This window comes from Oryzias latipes, chromosome 9 (assembly GCF_053564925.1).
Source record: "Oryzias latipes strain Hd-rR chromosome 9, Olatipes_Hd-rR_3.1".
Lineage (NCBI taxonomy): Eukaryota > Metazoa > Chordata > Actinopteri > Beloniformes > Adrianichthyidae > Oryzias > Oryzias latipes.
The window spans coordinates 7,413,680-7,429,271 of record NC_136245.1 but is presented as its reverse complement, the minus strand read 5'-3'; the positions used below and the strand labels follow the sequence as shown (position 1 = coordinate 7,429,271).

The following is a 15,592-nucleotide window of genomic DNA, read 5'->3' as shown; positions in this document are numbered from 1 at the left end:
CTCAGCCCCCTGTAACCTAACGCTTCTACCTTGATCCCTCTCGTTCAGACACATGTATTCTGTCTTACTACGACTGACCTTCATGCCTCTTCTTTCCAGAGCAAACCTCCACCTCTCTAGCTGTTCCTCCACCTGCTCTCTAATCTCACTGCAAATTACGATGTAATCCGCAAACATCATTGTCCAGGGAGATTCCTGTCTTACCTCGTCTGTCAGCCTGTCCATCAGCATAGCAAACAAAAAAGGACTCAAAGCTGATCCTTGGTGTAGTCCCACCTCCACCTTGAACTCCTCTGTCTGACCTACAGCACATCTCACCACCGTCATACTTCTCTCATACATGTCCTGAACTACTCTGACATACTTCTCTGCCACTCCAGACGACCTCATACAGTACCACAGCTCCTCCCTCGGCACCCTGTCATACGCCTTCTCTAAATCTACGAACACACAATGCAGCTCCTTCTGACCATCTCTGTACTTTTCCATCAACATTCTCAAAGCAAAAATGGCATCAGTGGTGCTCTTACGGGGCATGAAACCATACTGCTGCTCACAAATCTCCACCTTCTTCCTAAGCCTGGCTTCCATTACTCTTTCCCACAGCTTCATTGTGTGGCTCATCAACTTTATTCCTCTATAGTTGCTGCAGTTCTGCGTGTCACCCTTGTTCTTAAAGATCGGGACCAGAACGCTTCTCCTCCATTCCTCAGGCATCTTCTCACTCTCTAGAATCCTATTGAACAAACTCGTTAGAAATTCCACTGCTGTCTCTCCTAAGCATTTCCATACCTCCACAGGTAGGTCATCAGGACCAACGGCCTTTCCGCTCTTCATCCTTTTCAGAGCCTTTCTAACCTCATCCTTTCCAATCTCTGCTACTTCCTGCTCCACAACAACCACATCTTCCTCCCTTCTTTCCCTGTCATTTTCCTCGTTCATCAGCTCCTCAAAATACTCCTTCCATCTTTTCTGTACACTCTCCTGGGTTGTTAGCACCTTTCCATCTCTGTCCTTAATCACCCTTATCTGTTGCACGTCCTTCCTATCTGTGTCTCTCTGTCTGGCTAGCCTGTACAAGTCCTTCTCTCCTTCCTTTGTGTCTAGCCTGTCATATAGCTCATCGTAAGCTTTCTGTTTGGCCTTTGCCACCTCTCTCTTCACTCTACGCTGCGCTTCCTTGTACTCCTGTCTACCTTCCTCAGTCCTTTCTACATCCCACTTCCTTTTAGCCAACCTCTTCCTCTGGACGCATTCCTGTACTTCCTCATTCCACCACCAAGTCTCTTTACCATCTTTCCTCTTTCCAGATGACACACCTAGCTCCTTCCTACCTGTTTCCCTTATAATCTCTGCTGTAGTTTCCCAGTCATCTGGAAGTTCATCCTGACCACCCAGGACCTGTCTCAACTTCTGCCTAAATTCCTCACAAGTTTCTTCATTCTGTAGCTTCCACCACTTGGTCTTCTTTTCTGTTTTCCCTCTCTTCTTCTTCCTGACCTCCAGAGTCATCTTACACACCACCATGCGGTGCTGTCTGGCTACACTCTCTCCTACCACCACTTTGCAGTCATTAACCTCTCTCAAATGACCTCGTCTACACAGGATGTAGTCCACTTGAGTACTCCTACCTCCACTTCTGTATGTCACTTTATGTTCCTCTCTCTTCTGGAAGTAAGTGTTGACTACCGCCATTTCCATCCTCTTTGCAAAGTCCACCACCATCCGTCCCTCCAGATTCCTTTCCTTCACACCAAACCTGCCCATCACCTCCTCATCACCTCTGTTGCCCTCACCAACATGCCCATTATATATGTATATAGTGTGTATAAATATATATTGTATGGATGTGTGTATGTATATATATATATATATATATATATATATATATATATATATATATATATATATATATATATATATAAAGTCCACAATGCTCGCTGAATTGACTTGAAACCTTCAAAAGCACCAATAAATTAAAATTCATTGAAAATTACAAAAACACAGAGAGCAGCAGCATTTTGTACCGTTTAGCTCTTTCCACCATCGTATGTCTTTGGTAGCGTTCCGGTGTGTGCTTCCTTGTCTTGTTTGTTGTCATTAATTAATTGATTGAGTTGGTGAGTTAAATATCGCAGATAACATTTATATCTTGTGGGACACAAAAAAAGCGACTTTTCCAGTATGGATAGCAGAACCATTGAGGTCAGATCTTATATATACATATATATATATATATATATATATATATATATATATATATATATATATATATATATATATATATATATATATATATATATATATATATATAGGGATGGTTATATATGTATAGATATGATGTATGTATATTATGTCTCTATATGTACATATTATAAAAATATATATATAGTATGTATGTATTCAAATATATATTGTATATATATATATATATATATATATATATGGGGGCCGGTTTAGCTCGTGCTGGTTTGCGGCGCCTTCCGTCCGTGATACCAGGGTTCGACTCCGGGCTGCTCCCTGTTCCCTTCTCTACCTCTGTGCCGGTTCCAAGCCCGGTTTGAGAAGGTTGCGTCAGGAAGGGCATCCGGCGTAAAACATTGCCAAGTTTACCATGCGACTTGTTCGCTGTGGCGACCCCTGATGGGAGAAGCCGAAAGAGGACGAAAGATATATATATATATATATATATATATATATATATATATATATATATATATATATATATATATATATATATAGTATGTATTCAAATATATATTGTGAAATATATATAAAGAAAGAAAGTCCACAATGCTGACTGAAATGACTTGAAATGTTCAAAAGCAACAATAAATTTTATTGAAAATTGAATAATCAACATCAGCCATTTCTTTTAAACTGTTGATTAACAGAAGTATATATATATAAAAAAAATTAATGAAATAGGGCTGGACAAAAATGATGGTACCTACATAAAAGAATGAGAACTAATTGCCCAGGGGGTCATGATAAATCCAGGCATGTCCTTTAGTTGACATCACAGCTGTTTTCAAACCTATAATCAGTCACTCTGCCTATTTAAAGGGAGACAAATAGTCACATTGCTTAACATGGACAACAGAAAGCGAAGGAGAGAATTGTCCCAAAACAAAAACAAAATTATACACAAACATGGTAAAGGTAAAGGCTATAAAACCATATATATACATATATGTACATTTGTATATACATACACACATATATATATAGACACACACAGATATATACATATAAATATAACCATATACATATAAATTTTACGTTGGCTTTTTGAAATTTTTTTTTTTTTTAAATGGTTTATTTCAAGCAATTAAGTAGAAATAATACACAACAGGAATTTAATCATCAGTTATACATTCATACAGTAACTAATCAAATTTAATATAATTAGACAAATTAATAAATATTGCTTGAAAGGGAGTGGAAGGAAGCGAACTTATATAATCCCACCCCGTTATACTATAACCATTTTATTAAATGATTTATCAATATCCGGTTCCCAGTTTTTTTCAGACAGAATTAAAAATCATAAGATATCGATAAAGCACATGACAAAGATGAATTACTTAAGTATTACGTCAAAAATAACTATTTTTAGAAATCAACATGGCAAATGCAGATCAGTCATATGAAATATATGCAGATTATGTTACTTATAAAAGCCATTCATATGAATAAAACATAATACTATATCAGTAAAGTAGACACAACACTGTTTCAGGAATTTTCATAGCAAAGTATCAAAAGTTAAAAACATGTGCAAAATTATGCTACATTAGGAAAGATTTTTGAATCAATTCATCAATTTTTGGAGAAAGTGAAGTAATAGTTATTAAAAGTCAATCAATTTAACAATTTTCAATAAGTGATTAATCATTTGTTTTACTTTTTTAAATATTTTTTTGTATTTTTATTTCTTTTTTATATTAAAGTAATGCTGTAGGGGAAAGTAGTATTTTCATTTTTGAAAATGAAATTTGTTTGGTAAATTTTGTGTCAAAGGCATGAAGAATAAGAATGGACACTTTGTTTTCTGTTATACTCTGATTAGGGGGGTTATTGGATTTTTGTGAGGGGCATGTATCTTTATGTATTATGTATTTAGCCTTTCAGTGTCATATAAGGCACATTAGTGCATGACACTTAAATAAATAAATCAAATCAAATAAAAAAATATATACATATATGTATGTATAAACATATATATATATACACATTTATATGTACATTTATATTTATAAATACAGCGCAGGGAGGGTCTAAGGGCAGGGATGCTAGTTTATCTTAGTCAGTTTGTTAGTTCAATGTAGTATTTTCCTATTGGACTGTGTGTATTTTGAGTTTCACTTTCAATTACCAATACGAAGCCCATCGAGACGACTCTTGTTGTGAATTTGGGTTATACAACTAAAACTGAATTGAATTAAATATAAATATATTTTTACACATATATAAATGTATATACATATGCATGTATATATATACATACATATACATATGTGTTTTTATACACACACACATATATACGTATAATTATATGTATATTTAAATATACATACATATGTATATTCATTTATAGATATTCATATGTATATACAAACATATACATAAATAGACATATATATTTTCATACACACAAACACATATGTAAAAAAAAAAAAACGCCTCTCTCACCCTCCGCGGGTGGTTTCTCCTTCAAGCTCGGGTCCTCTACCAGAGGCCTGGGAGCTTGAGGGTCCTGCGCAGTATCTTAGCTGTTCCTAGCACTGCGCTTTTCTGGACTGAGAGGTCTGAGGTCTTTCCAGGTATCTGTTGTAGCCACTCCTCCAGCTTGGGGGTTACTGCCCCAAGTGCTCCAATTACCACAGGCACCACTGTCACCTTCACTTTCCAGGCTTTCTCCAGTTCTTCTCTGAGTCCCTGGTATTTCTCCAGTTTCTCATGTTCCTTCTTCCTGATGTTTCCATCGCTTGGCACTGCCACATCCACCACAACGGCTTTCCTCTGTTCTTTATCCACCACTACAATGTCTGGTTGGTTTGCCATTACCATCCTATCAGTCTGGATCTGGAAGTCCCACAGGATCTTTGCCCTCTCATTCTTTACCACCTTCGGAGGTGTTTCCCATTTTGACCTTGGGGTTTCCAGTTCATATTGTGCACACATGTTCCTGTATATTATTCCAGCCACTTGATTGTGGCGCTCCATGTATGCTTTACCTGCCAGCATCTTACATCCTGCAATTATGTGCTGGATTGTTTCAGGGGCCTCTTTGCACAGCCTACACCTTGGGTCTTGTCTGGTGTGGTAGATCTGAGCCTCTATCGCTCTGGTGCTCAGGGCTTGTTCCTGAGCTGCCAGGATGAGCGCTTCAGTACTGTCCTGTAGGCCAGCCCTTTCTAGCCATTGGTAGGACTTCTTGATATCAGCCACTTCAGTTATGGTCCGGTGGTACATCCCATGCAGAGGTTTGTCCTCCCATGAGGATCTGTCCTCCAGCACTGTGTCCTCTGCTCTCCATTGCCCGAGACATTCACTGAGCACACTGTCATTTGGGGCCTTGAGCTTGATGTACTCATGCATCTTGGATGTTTCATCCTGGATAGTGGCTTCTACGCTCACTAGTCCTCGGCCTCCATCCTTGCGGCTAGCATACAGTCTCAGTGTGCTGGATTTGGGATGGAACCCTCCATGCATGGTGAGGAGCTTTCGTGGCAAAAACATATGTATATATATATATATGTATATATATATATATATATATATATATATATATATATATATATATATACATATAAAGATACATAAACAGACTTACACTGAACAAATATATAAACGCAACACTTTTGTTATTGCTCCCATTTTTTATGGTATGAAGATGTGAAACATTTTCCACATACACAAAATAACCACTTCTCTGAAATATTGTTCACAAATCTGTCTAAATCTGTGAAAGTGAGCACTTCTCCTTTGCCAAGACAATCCATCCCACCTCACAGGTTTGCCATATCAAGATGCTGATTAGACAACATGATTATTGCACAGGTGTGCCTTAGACTGGCCACAAGAAAAGGCCACTGAAATCTTCAGTTTTGTTTTATTGAGGGGGTCAGGGGACTCATACAACCAATCAGTATCTGGTGTGACCACCATTTACCTCATGAAGTGGGACACAGAGTCAACTTTTTCTCTTGGGCATTGTGAGGGCTAGCAAAAGTGTTCACCAGGGCAGCTGAAGCGCTGCATTGTGGGATCTGTGTTTAACATGATGCCACTGTTATACTTCGTCAGGCAGCTGAAGGGCTGCATTATGGGATCTGTAGTGAATTATTTTATTTTTTTACTATCTATTGAATTTTCTCTTTGTTTTAGACTTTTTTTTGGACAAAGATATTTATTTTATCATGTATATTTTTATATAATAATAATATTCATAATGAATAATAATCATTTTTATATATTATTCATAATCTACAGTATATTTATAATTTCCTTGATTAGATTTTTTTTCATAACCAGTGGTTTACATGTAGTCCACTTAGACTGCTAGTTCTTCCCCCCCAGATGAGTAGAAGAATATGGATAGACAAATTTTAGGAGTTAGGATTCCACTTTTATTTGTCAGAGGTTTTTCTATCACAGATACACAGCCAGTTTCATCATTTGTTACTGAGCAAAAATATTCTATTCTTGATCAAGATGACAATATTACACCTGACAAAAAGAGACAGACTTACAAGTAAGAAGTAAAAAGTCCCATTTTTATTTACTACAGAAATTCCTGATGATTTTATGGTTAAAAAACAGAAGCAAAGATGTACGATTTTACAGCAATTTGGTTTGGTTCTCATCATTTAGTCTTAATCAGAGACATTTGAAGTTCCCTCAAATTAATAGTTTGCGCCCATAAGTTGGTGTTTTCTGTGCTAAAATGAGGTATTTGTAGCCACAATTCAGTATTTCAAGGTCACAAATGAGCATTGTGCATGGACAATTTGTAAATTTGTTTATACAATTTTACAGTTTGTGCATACAAATTAGTATTATGTGTGCAGAAATTAGGAATTTGTGCCCACAAATCAGTATTTTATGCTCATAAATTATTTTTTTCCCCCATACATGAGCATTTTGTAAACACAATTTAGTATTATGTTCAGACAAAATAGAATTTTGTGTACACAAATTAGTATTTTCTGCACAAAAGGTAGGATTTTGTGTCTATTAATTAGCATTTTGTGTGCAGAAATCGGAATTTTGTGTATACAAATGAGCAATTTTTGCCCATAAATTAGCAATATATGTGCAGAAATGAGCGCTTTGTGCACACAATTTAGTATTTTGTGGCTAGAAATTGGTAGGAATTGAAAAGGCTGAAATACTAATTTTTGTGCAAATAATCCAAAATTGTTCCCTGAAATGATGATTGGTGTGCCCAAATACTATTTCGTGGCTGCAAATTGTTAATTTAAATGAACAATTTTATTAATATTTTTAAAAACATTTCATTCCTATTCTGATGGTTTCTGGCAGTTGGAAGAATACTAGAATCAGCCACTGTTTATAATCTGTTACTTTTGTAAAAAGAAAAAAAAAAAGTACATTTTCAAATTTAAGGAGTCCAAATTGATCTATTAATAGTTGTGATGGGTACTCCTTTACTTCTGCTGCCTAATTGTAATTAGAACCTGGTGTGGGTTGTGCATGCTCCGCCCCCCAACCCATGCTCTCAATGAAGACGAGGTAAAACTCCCTGTGAGGCCAATTTATGAAGAACCCTCTGGAAAGGCAATTCAAAGAGAGTTTGCCCTTCCACCGATGGCTGAGGGGTTGAAGGAGCTGCAGAAAGAATCCCCCCAGCATCTGGGGTCCTTGAAGACAGATAACATGTTGTTCAACGACTGCAAGACCTTCTTGAAATCTGTGATGGGGCTTCTTTTGCTTACCCTGTATTGATGACTTAAACTCTTTGTCTTGACGCTAATTCCTTTAGGAGTCAGCATAACGACATGTCCGTCTTCATCAGGAGCGATCCTCTGCATCTTCCTAGCTTGAAGCAACACCCCATGTGTCGTTTGCATTTCTGTTGCCACCACAGGTTGGTACTGTAGGAGTGATCTTGGGTGGTATCCTTGAGGTGAGTTTGTTTTTTCATACAGGTCCAATGACTGATGGGCTAGGTTGGTACCGCCTTCTCCTGGTTTTTCCATCGCTGGGACAGTTAGGGGGACGTGGAGACATGCAACAGTCACAGCGCAGCTCCGCACCCACCTGCTGCAGTCTCCCAGCAGTGGGCCTTCCATGCTGCTAGGTTGCAGAATCACTTCGAGGACCCAAGTTCTAATGGATGCTGGGTTCTGTTGGTTTCTTCACTGACTTTTGAGACGAATCGCCACTAAAAGGCGGAACCCCTTTGTAGTCAGACTTCACCATAACAACCTCCCTTAGGCCTCTGGTGCACACTGCAACTTACATTGACTGAGATGTATCCAGCTGGGGGTGTTCAGATATTTTCACAGCTGTGGGTGTGGTTAGGACTTGGTATGGTCCTTCCCACCATGGGTTGGCCCAGTTCTTCCTCTTGCAGTTCTACACGGCCATCATTGAGTCCATCCTCACCTCTTCCATCACAGTGTGGTACGCTGGAGCCACAACCAGGGACATTAACAGACTGCAGCGTATTGTGCGCTGAGTAAGACATCATCTCCATGATGGACTAAAAGTTGTAATGGATTAAATAAATTTACATCCACTGAGGAGGCCATCGATGCAGCACAAACTGCCTGTATGCATGCTGGTAGAGATTGGGCTACAGCAGGGGTGTCAAACTCATTTTCACAGAGGGCCACATCAGCATAGCGGTTGTCCTCGAAGGGCCAGATATAACTTATACATATAGCTAAATGTAATAAATGAATGTAACTGCTCCTTAATGTTAAATGTCTCATTTATTTATTATAACTTTTTAAAGTGACAATAACAATTGCATAGAAAACATGTTTGCCTGTTACTGCATAAATCCATTTAAATTGTGTCTGCTTATGAAAACCCACATAACTCCATTAATGAAGGATCAAACTGTCCAAGTGAATAAAGTAAAATATAACATATATAAATATAATATAAACAAAATAACAAAAACTGAGCTGCAAAGAACATTTATTACACAAGCAACAGTTTACAAAAAAAGCTGCACCCAGCTTTGCATGGTTTGACAACAATTTGTCTGCATTCACACATAAAACCTGCAAACATTAAATAATTACAACAGCATCTAAACATAAATAAAATGTAATTAACTAAAATACCAACATAAAGGTTGACTCAGTTAACAACTGTATTTGTCAAATTCAAAGTTTATCTTTGAGTAGATGCTGCCCATCTTTGAACACACCAAGTGGATTCTCTCTCTACCATGGATTGATCATGTTCTGAAAATGGCAAACAAAACAAATTTCAAGCACAATCATGAAATTGCAAACAGTTTTATAATATTATGATGAAGTCCTCAAAAAATTCTTACCCGTTTGTTTTCTGACCAGATGTCTGACACTGTTTTCCCATTGCCAGTGTGTCAATGCCTGGTTTTAGGTCATGTGCTGAGGCAATACGTAGAACAGCATGGAGGTTGTCATCTGTGAGGCGTGACCTGTGCTTGTTTTTGTTCAGATTCATTATGGGAAAAAACTGTTCGCACAAATAGGTGCTCCCAAACATAGAACACGAGCAGCATGAAGTCGAAGCTGTGGCATCAAACTAGGGGGCAGCAGACGGTAAAAGTCTTGGACTTCAGCATCCTGAAGCTCCATCTGTAGGTGTTGGGGTGCAGTGCAGACATCAGTGATTAAAGGATTGGCGAAGATGTCAAAGCCAGACTGTTGTGCTCTGAAGTCAGAGAAGTGCCCATCAAACTCAGTTTTTAACGGGCTCATTTTGGAAGCCAACTGAGCACATGAAAAAGTCTCAGGAAATGAGGCTGACATGCTCTGACAAACAGGAAAATAGACAAGATTGTTCTGTTTCACTTGCCACATCCATAAATCCAGTTTACGCTGGAAAGCGGTGATAGTGTCGGACATCTTCGTTATGAGTTGTTTGCGTCCCTGCAGCTTCTGATTTAGCTGGGCAAGATGGTCTGTTAAGTCACATATCACGGCAAAGTCACACAGCCACTTTGGATCTGACAGTTCAGACATGGGGTTTCCTTTACTCTGCATATAAAGAGCAATTTCTTCCCTGAGCTCAAAAAACAGCTTGAGGACTCTACTCCTACTCCGCCACCTTACTTCTGTGTGGTACGGCACATCCCCATCTCCAGCAAAAACTGCTGGAACTGACATTGATTCAGGCCACGGGCCCGAATGAAGTTTCCTGTTTTCATGAATGTGGAAAATGTGGAAACACTGCCGTTTAGTGGCAGTAGGCCGTCACTTTGCGGCCATTGTAGACGAAAGGCATTGTGGACAGTGTAGTTTCGACAAAGCACGCTCTTAAGTTATGTTTTGATAGAATGGAGGTCACGTGCAGTTTGGATGCTCGTGACCGTACCCTGGTCCCCTGAAATTTTAAACGTGCCTGAAAATCAGCAGCTTTAGATCAGTTGAAGCTCCTCAGTGGTTTCCTTAATGGCAGATGCTGATCTGTTACCTGCAAAGTCTGTGAACACGGAAGTCTCCTTGGTGAAACAGCTCAGTCCAAAGTCAATGAGGCGAGCACGCGGGACACTGGAGCTCGTCTCAATCAGGACATTTTCAATTTTGATGTCCCGATGGAAGATGTCTCTCAAGATCCACAGCTGTCTGGATCAGCTGTTTCATGATGATCTGGAAGACATCACAAAAACCCAATGAGGAAAAGAAGGGACAACTTCTAGAGCTGCTTCTCAGGAGGACAGGGTCTGTTTTTCTCTTAGTTCTAGTCTTTGCAAACTTCTCTGTCTGTTTGCATCAAACACTGAACTAACATGTTCAACCAGATTTCAGTCAAACATCAGAACTTCAGGAAGTTTCTTCAGGAGTAGAAGGAGAACATCTGGAACAAATAGAGAATGTAAACACAAGCCTACCTTAACTTCATCTTCCTCTATTTTGCCTCCTCTGCTCTTCAGGTAATCCTCCATGTCTGTGGCTGGGATCGGTCTCTCCATTACAAGGATGATCTCCTCCTTCAGATCGTACCAGTCCAGCAGAACCACGGGGGAGGCTTTATCTGGAGACTGTAGCTGTGGGTCTTTGAGCTTCTGCATGACGGCCACCTCTGCGCAAATGAACTGTCCGTGTTCATCCTGAGGAAGCACCACAAAGAGAGGATGAAGAGGAGAACTGCAAAGGAACACATTCAGAGCAGAGATCTTCATCATGACTTCTGCAGCGCTGCATGACTCCCACTCACCACCTCTGTATTTAGATCGAAGCCTTTTTCAATGCGTTTGATGGCCACCTGCAAGACACAAACACATGTGGTCAGAAAATCTGAAGGTGAAAAATCCGACAGACGACAAACTCAGACATTTCAGATTAAACCTTCAACTAACATGGACCAGATGAAGCAAAACCATCTATGTTTTCAATGTGTTTTCCAATGAAAGCCAGAAGCTCGTTCACTGCAGCTGCATGACAACCACTGACCTGCAGGTTGTCTGATCTGCGGAAGCCACTAGAAACCCACATCCAAAGCCTGCTAATTGATTAAAAAATCACTATCAGATTGGATGTAGCTGATGTTTATCTAAATTCTCTACCTTTGGTAGTCTTGACAGAGGAGGTCTTGGTTCCACTGAGAAAGGTGCTCTTTTCCACAATCTTTTTCAGTTTCTCCAGAAAATCTTTCTTATTCTTTAATGTCTTTACTCCAGTGGGCTTCATGGGCTCTGCAGGCTCAGATGGCTCAACTTTCCTCTTTTTGTTTTCTTCATCATCATCATCATCATCAGAGCAAGCCTTTTTTTGGCTTGTGTGGTCCTGCCATCCTCTTTAGACGGGACTCTTTTAGACCGGCTGCTGCTTGTTTTTTCCTCATCTTCAAGAAACAAAATACAGTCAAACAAAAATCACAGTGAAAGGGAAAAATCATTTAAAATTCATAATATATTTCTAACATTTTAGACCATGAATAGAGACAGAGTTGGACAATTAAAACCACTCTTCACAGAGAAATGAACACCTTCAAGAAGAAGTCTGGACAGCATGAACATGGAGAGACAATTTTTTCCATGAATTTAGGACCATCCTAGCAAAAACCTTATCTCTGTTTTTACTTAATATGACGTGTTGGTCTTTTTTGTGTTGGTGAAGGAGTTGAAGTTCTGATAAGGATAAGCTATTAGAAAATAATTTGAGCATTTTGGAGTTGATGCAGAGATTCTTCAGCTGGACTGAAGTTGAGTCATGGCCCCTTTTTTGCCCAAAACGGTTCCAGAAAGAAGACTTTAAGTCCAGGTGCCATGACTCCACTTCAGGACAATGTCACCTGGATAAATGAGAACCTTTATCGACACAAGGAGCTGGAGCTTTCTAACAAACTGTTTAAACTCAAAGTTAAAAAAAGAAAAGAAAATTAAAAACAGGAGAATTTTGAGAAATGCTGCAAATGTTCCCATGATGCAAATCTAAGACACATTGATCACATTTTCACAAATATCCTTTATCTCCCCTGAATCTAGAATGGATTTGTCCAATTGTCCACAAAAAAGGAAGATTTATAAATGTTTTTAAACACCAATAGTGACAGAGAACAACAATATCTGTCTTTCTATCTAAAATTTGTTTTAAATGCAACAAATGCAGCTTCTTGGTGGTATAAAAGCTACAATCCATCCATCTGTGCTGATGGAACTGATCTCTACTTTCCAATCCTTTGATTTCATCCTTTCATTTCAAAATGCTCAAACTCATGTTTTTCCATCACGGATACACAGCCAGTTCCATCATTTGTTACTAAGCAGAAAGATTCAATTCTGATCATCAAGATTAATTTCTAATTATCCTAAGTTTGATATGTCTTTGAATGAATGTATGAATGCTTGTTGTATTGTTTTGTGCATTATTCCAGGATTGCTTGAAATAAACCGTTTCAAAATTAAAATCAAAGATGACAATATTACACCTGACAAAAAGAGAGACTCACAAGTAAGAAGTAAAAAGTCCAATTTCTATTACCTACAGAAGTTCCTGACGATTATATGGTTAAAAAAAACAGAAGCAAAGATGTAAGTAAGATTTTATATCAATTTGGTTTGGTTTTAATCCCTTAGTTTTTGATTAGAAAACATTTGAAGATCGTTTAAATAGTTTGTGGCCAGGTGCTAAAATGAGCTATTTGTAGCCACAATTCAGTCAGGTCACAATTTAGCACTTTGCATACACAAATTGGAAATTTGTTTATGCAATTTCCAATTTGTGCATACAAATTATTAGTTTGTGCACACAAATAATAATAAATAAACTACTAAGGAATTTATTTGATAAAAACTGGATCAGACTGATGTAGCTGATGTTTATTTAAAGTCTCTACCTTTGTTAGTTTTGACCAAGGAGGACTTGGTTCGACTGAGAAAGGATCTCTTTTCCATGAGCTTTTTCAGTTTCCCCAAAAAGTCTTTCTTATTCTTTAATTTCTTTACTCCAGTGGGCTTCATGGGCTATGCAGGCTCAGATGGTTCAACTTTCCTCTTTTTGGTTTCTCCATCATCATCATCAGAGCAAGCCTTTTTCTTTGGCTGGTGTGGTCCTGCCATCCTCTTTAGATGGGACTCTTTTAGACTGGCTGCTGACCTGAGCTACCTCTTTCTTACTCTATATTATGACGCATAGAAAAAAGGACTTCTCTTCATTGATCAATATTTAAATTCAAGATTCTCTGCAACTTTCTGTTCAGCAGATCTCTCTCCACTTTAACCCACCTGCAGCACCACATTGGTGGGACTTGGGAACGAGAAAAACGCTCAGTAAAGTCCGCTCTCTATACCACCATCGGCTCACATACAGTGAGCGAAGAAGTGCTTATGACAGTTCTCAAAGAAGTGGAGGCCATACTCAACTCCAAACCTTTGGGCTACACCTCAGCTAATGTACCTGATTTAGACCCGGTGTTTGTTGATAGGACGGCCTGATGGTTCATTACCACAAATGGTTTATCCACAATCTGAGATTTTTGGTCGTCGCAGGTGGAGACAATCACAAGTGCTGGCAGATAGATTTTGAACTGTTTTTCTAAGAAACCCTTTGCCCAGCCTGAAGACAAGAGGGAAATGGAGGTCTCCTCCTCCTGACGTTTTGGTTATCATGATGGTGGATCCACAACTACCTCGATTTCATTGGCAGGTCGGAAAAGTGACAAAAGTATTCCCGGGGGCCAGATGGACATGTCATAACAGAGGAGGTTCAGATAAAGGACAAGGTGTACACAAGTTCAATCATCCGCCTCATCGTTCTGCCTGAGATACCGCATGACACATCAGAAGTAAAAGAGTAGTTTATAGGTAGTTTTATAAGGCGAGAAATTAACATCACCCAGTGAGGGCCCTTAGGCAAGACCCTTAACGCTACTGCCTCCCGAGCGTGGTTAAGCTGCAGCTCACCGCTCCCCCAGGGGATGGGTCAAATGTGGAGAAGAATTTCCCCATTGTGGGATAAATAAAGTATCAATTATTATTATTATTATTATTATTAGGTGTTTTAGGAGTACACATTTAACATTAAATGTGGGGGCGACAATGCTGTTTTTGTATTCTTTGTTTTGTTGGTGTCTCTTGTGACTGGGGAACAACTTTTTTGCGAAATACATTTGTTATTATTTATGGGACTTGTTTCCCACAACATGCACTCAACCCTGTAACCATAACCTTTTTTATAATTTAGAAGAATCTAACAGGACCACATGATTTTCTAGACTTGACATCATCAAACAGTTTTCTATAAGAATGGGTGGAGCAAAGGGATCTTCTCTCTTCTACTGGTACTTTCACATAACAGCACATAAACAGATGGATGATGGGAAGGGGGCGGACTTGCTCCACACCTATGGTCCTGGCCACAACTCAGAGGTGAATTTCGAATGAACTCCTGCCGCTCTGCAGCAACTAAGTCCTAGAAAATGACAGTCTTTAAAAAGAAATTAGCCTAAAACGTGTCAGAAAGAAATTGTTGGTTTTTGTAAAAGTTGTCTCATTTTTGTCTTTGTTGAAGCTGCAGATGATCTAGTATGAGGCAGCCCATCTGTTACCGTTTTTTTGTTTGCTCTCTGGTCCATTGAATTAGTTCCAAACATCACAGCATCTTCTTTCCTCATCCTGTAAACTCCTGGTGCAAAGCCCCTCTGCCTCCATGATGTCTGCACAGTGTCAGCATCTCCTGCCAGGAAACAGAAACCATTTTTTTATGACTTAATCAAATTACTGACCCATTTGGTTTTCGTGTTTTAGCATGTAGAGCTGTGGAGAGAGAGTGTGAGATGCAAGATCAGAGCAAATCCTGAATGAGAGAAAATCAGTGTTTGCTGACCTGGAAGGAAAGCTTAGTGAGAAACACAAAGTTTTAGGAGTTTCTTAGTCAGAAAACTGTTGAAAACCAAAGAT

At 38.9% G+C, this 15,592-nt stretch overlaps 1 protein-coding gene across 1 annotated transcript; it reads right to left on the bottom strand.

Annotated features, from left to right (window-relative positions):
* Positions 1–9,160: 9,160 nt before the first annotated feature.
* On the bottom strand, positions 9,161–11,726 carry LOC105357264 (serine/threonine-protein kinase pim-1-like). Its single transcript, XM_020699510.3, has 5 exons — positions 11,646–11,726; positions 11,410–11,457; positions 11,084–11,302; positions 9,542–10,841; positions 9,161–9,449 (listed from the first exon to the last, which is right to left on the bottom strand). Exons 1-4 carry the CDS (start codon positions 11,685–11,687, stop codon positions 10,770–10,772), a joined length of 381 nt encoding a protein of 126 aa, XP_020555169.1. The 5' UTR covers positions 11,688–11,726; the 3' UTR covers positions 9,161–9,449; positions 9,542–10,769.
* Between the last annotated feature and the right edge of the window lie 3,866 nt (positions 11,727–15,592).

What these genes read in the sequence shown, in the direction of transcription:
- LOC105357264 (XM_020699510.3), bottom strand. Translation starts at nt 11,687, where the DNA reads ATGTGGGTTTCTAGTGGCTTCCGCAGATCAGACAACCTGCAG. An exon ending in GCAGATCAGACAACCTGCAG is followed by an intron (nt 11,458 to 11,645) that starts GTCAGTGGTTGT and finishes TGTGTCTTGCAG; the next exon opens with GTGGCCATCAAACGCATTGA. An exon ending in TAGAGGAAGATGAAGTTAAG is followed by an intron (nt 10,842 to 11,083) that starts GTAGGCTTGTGT and finishes GATGTCTTCCAG; the next exon opens with ATCATCATGAAACAGCTGAT.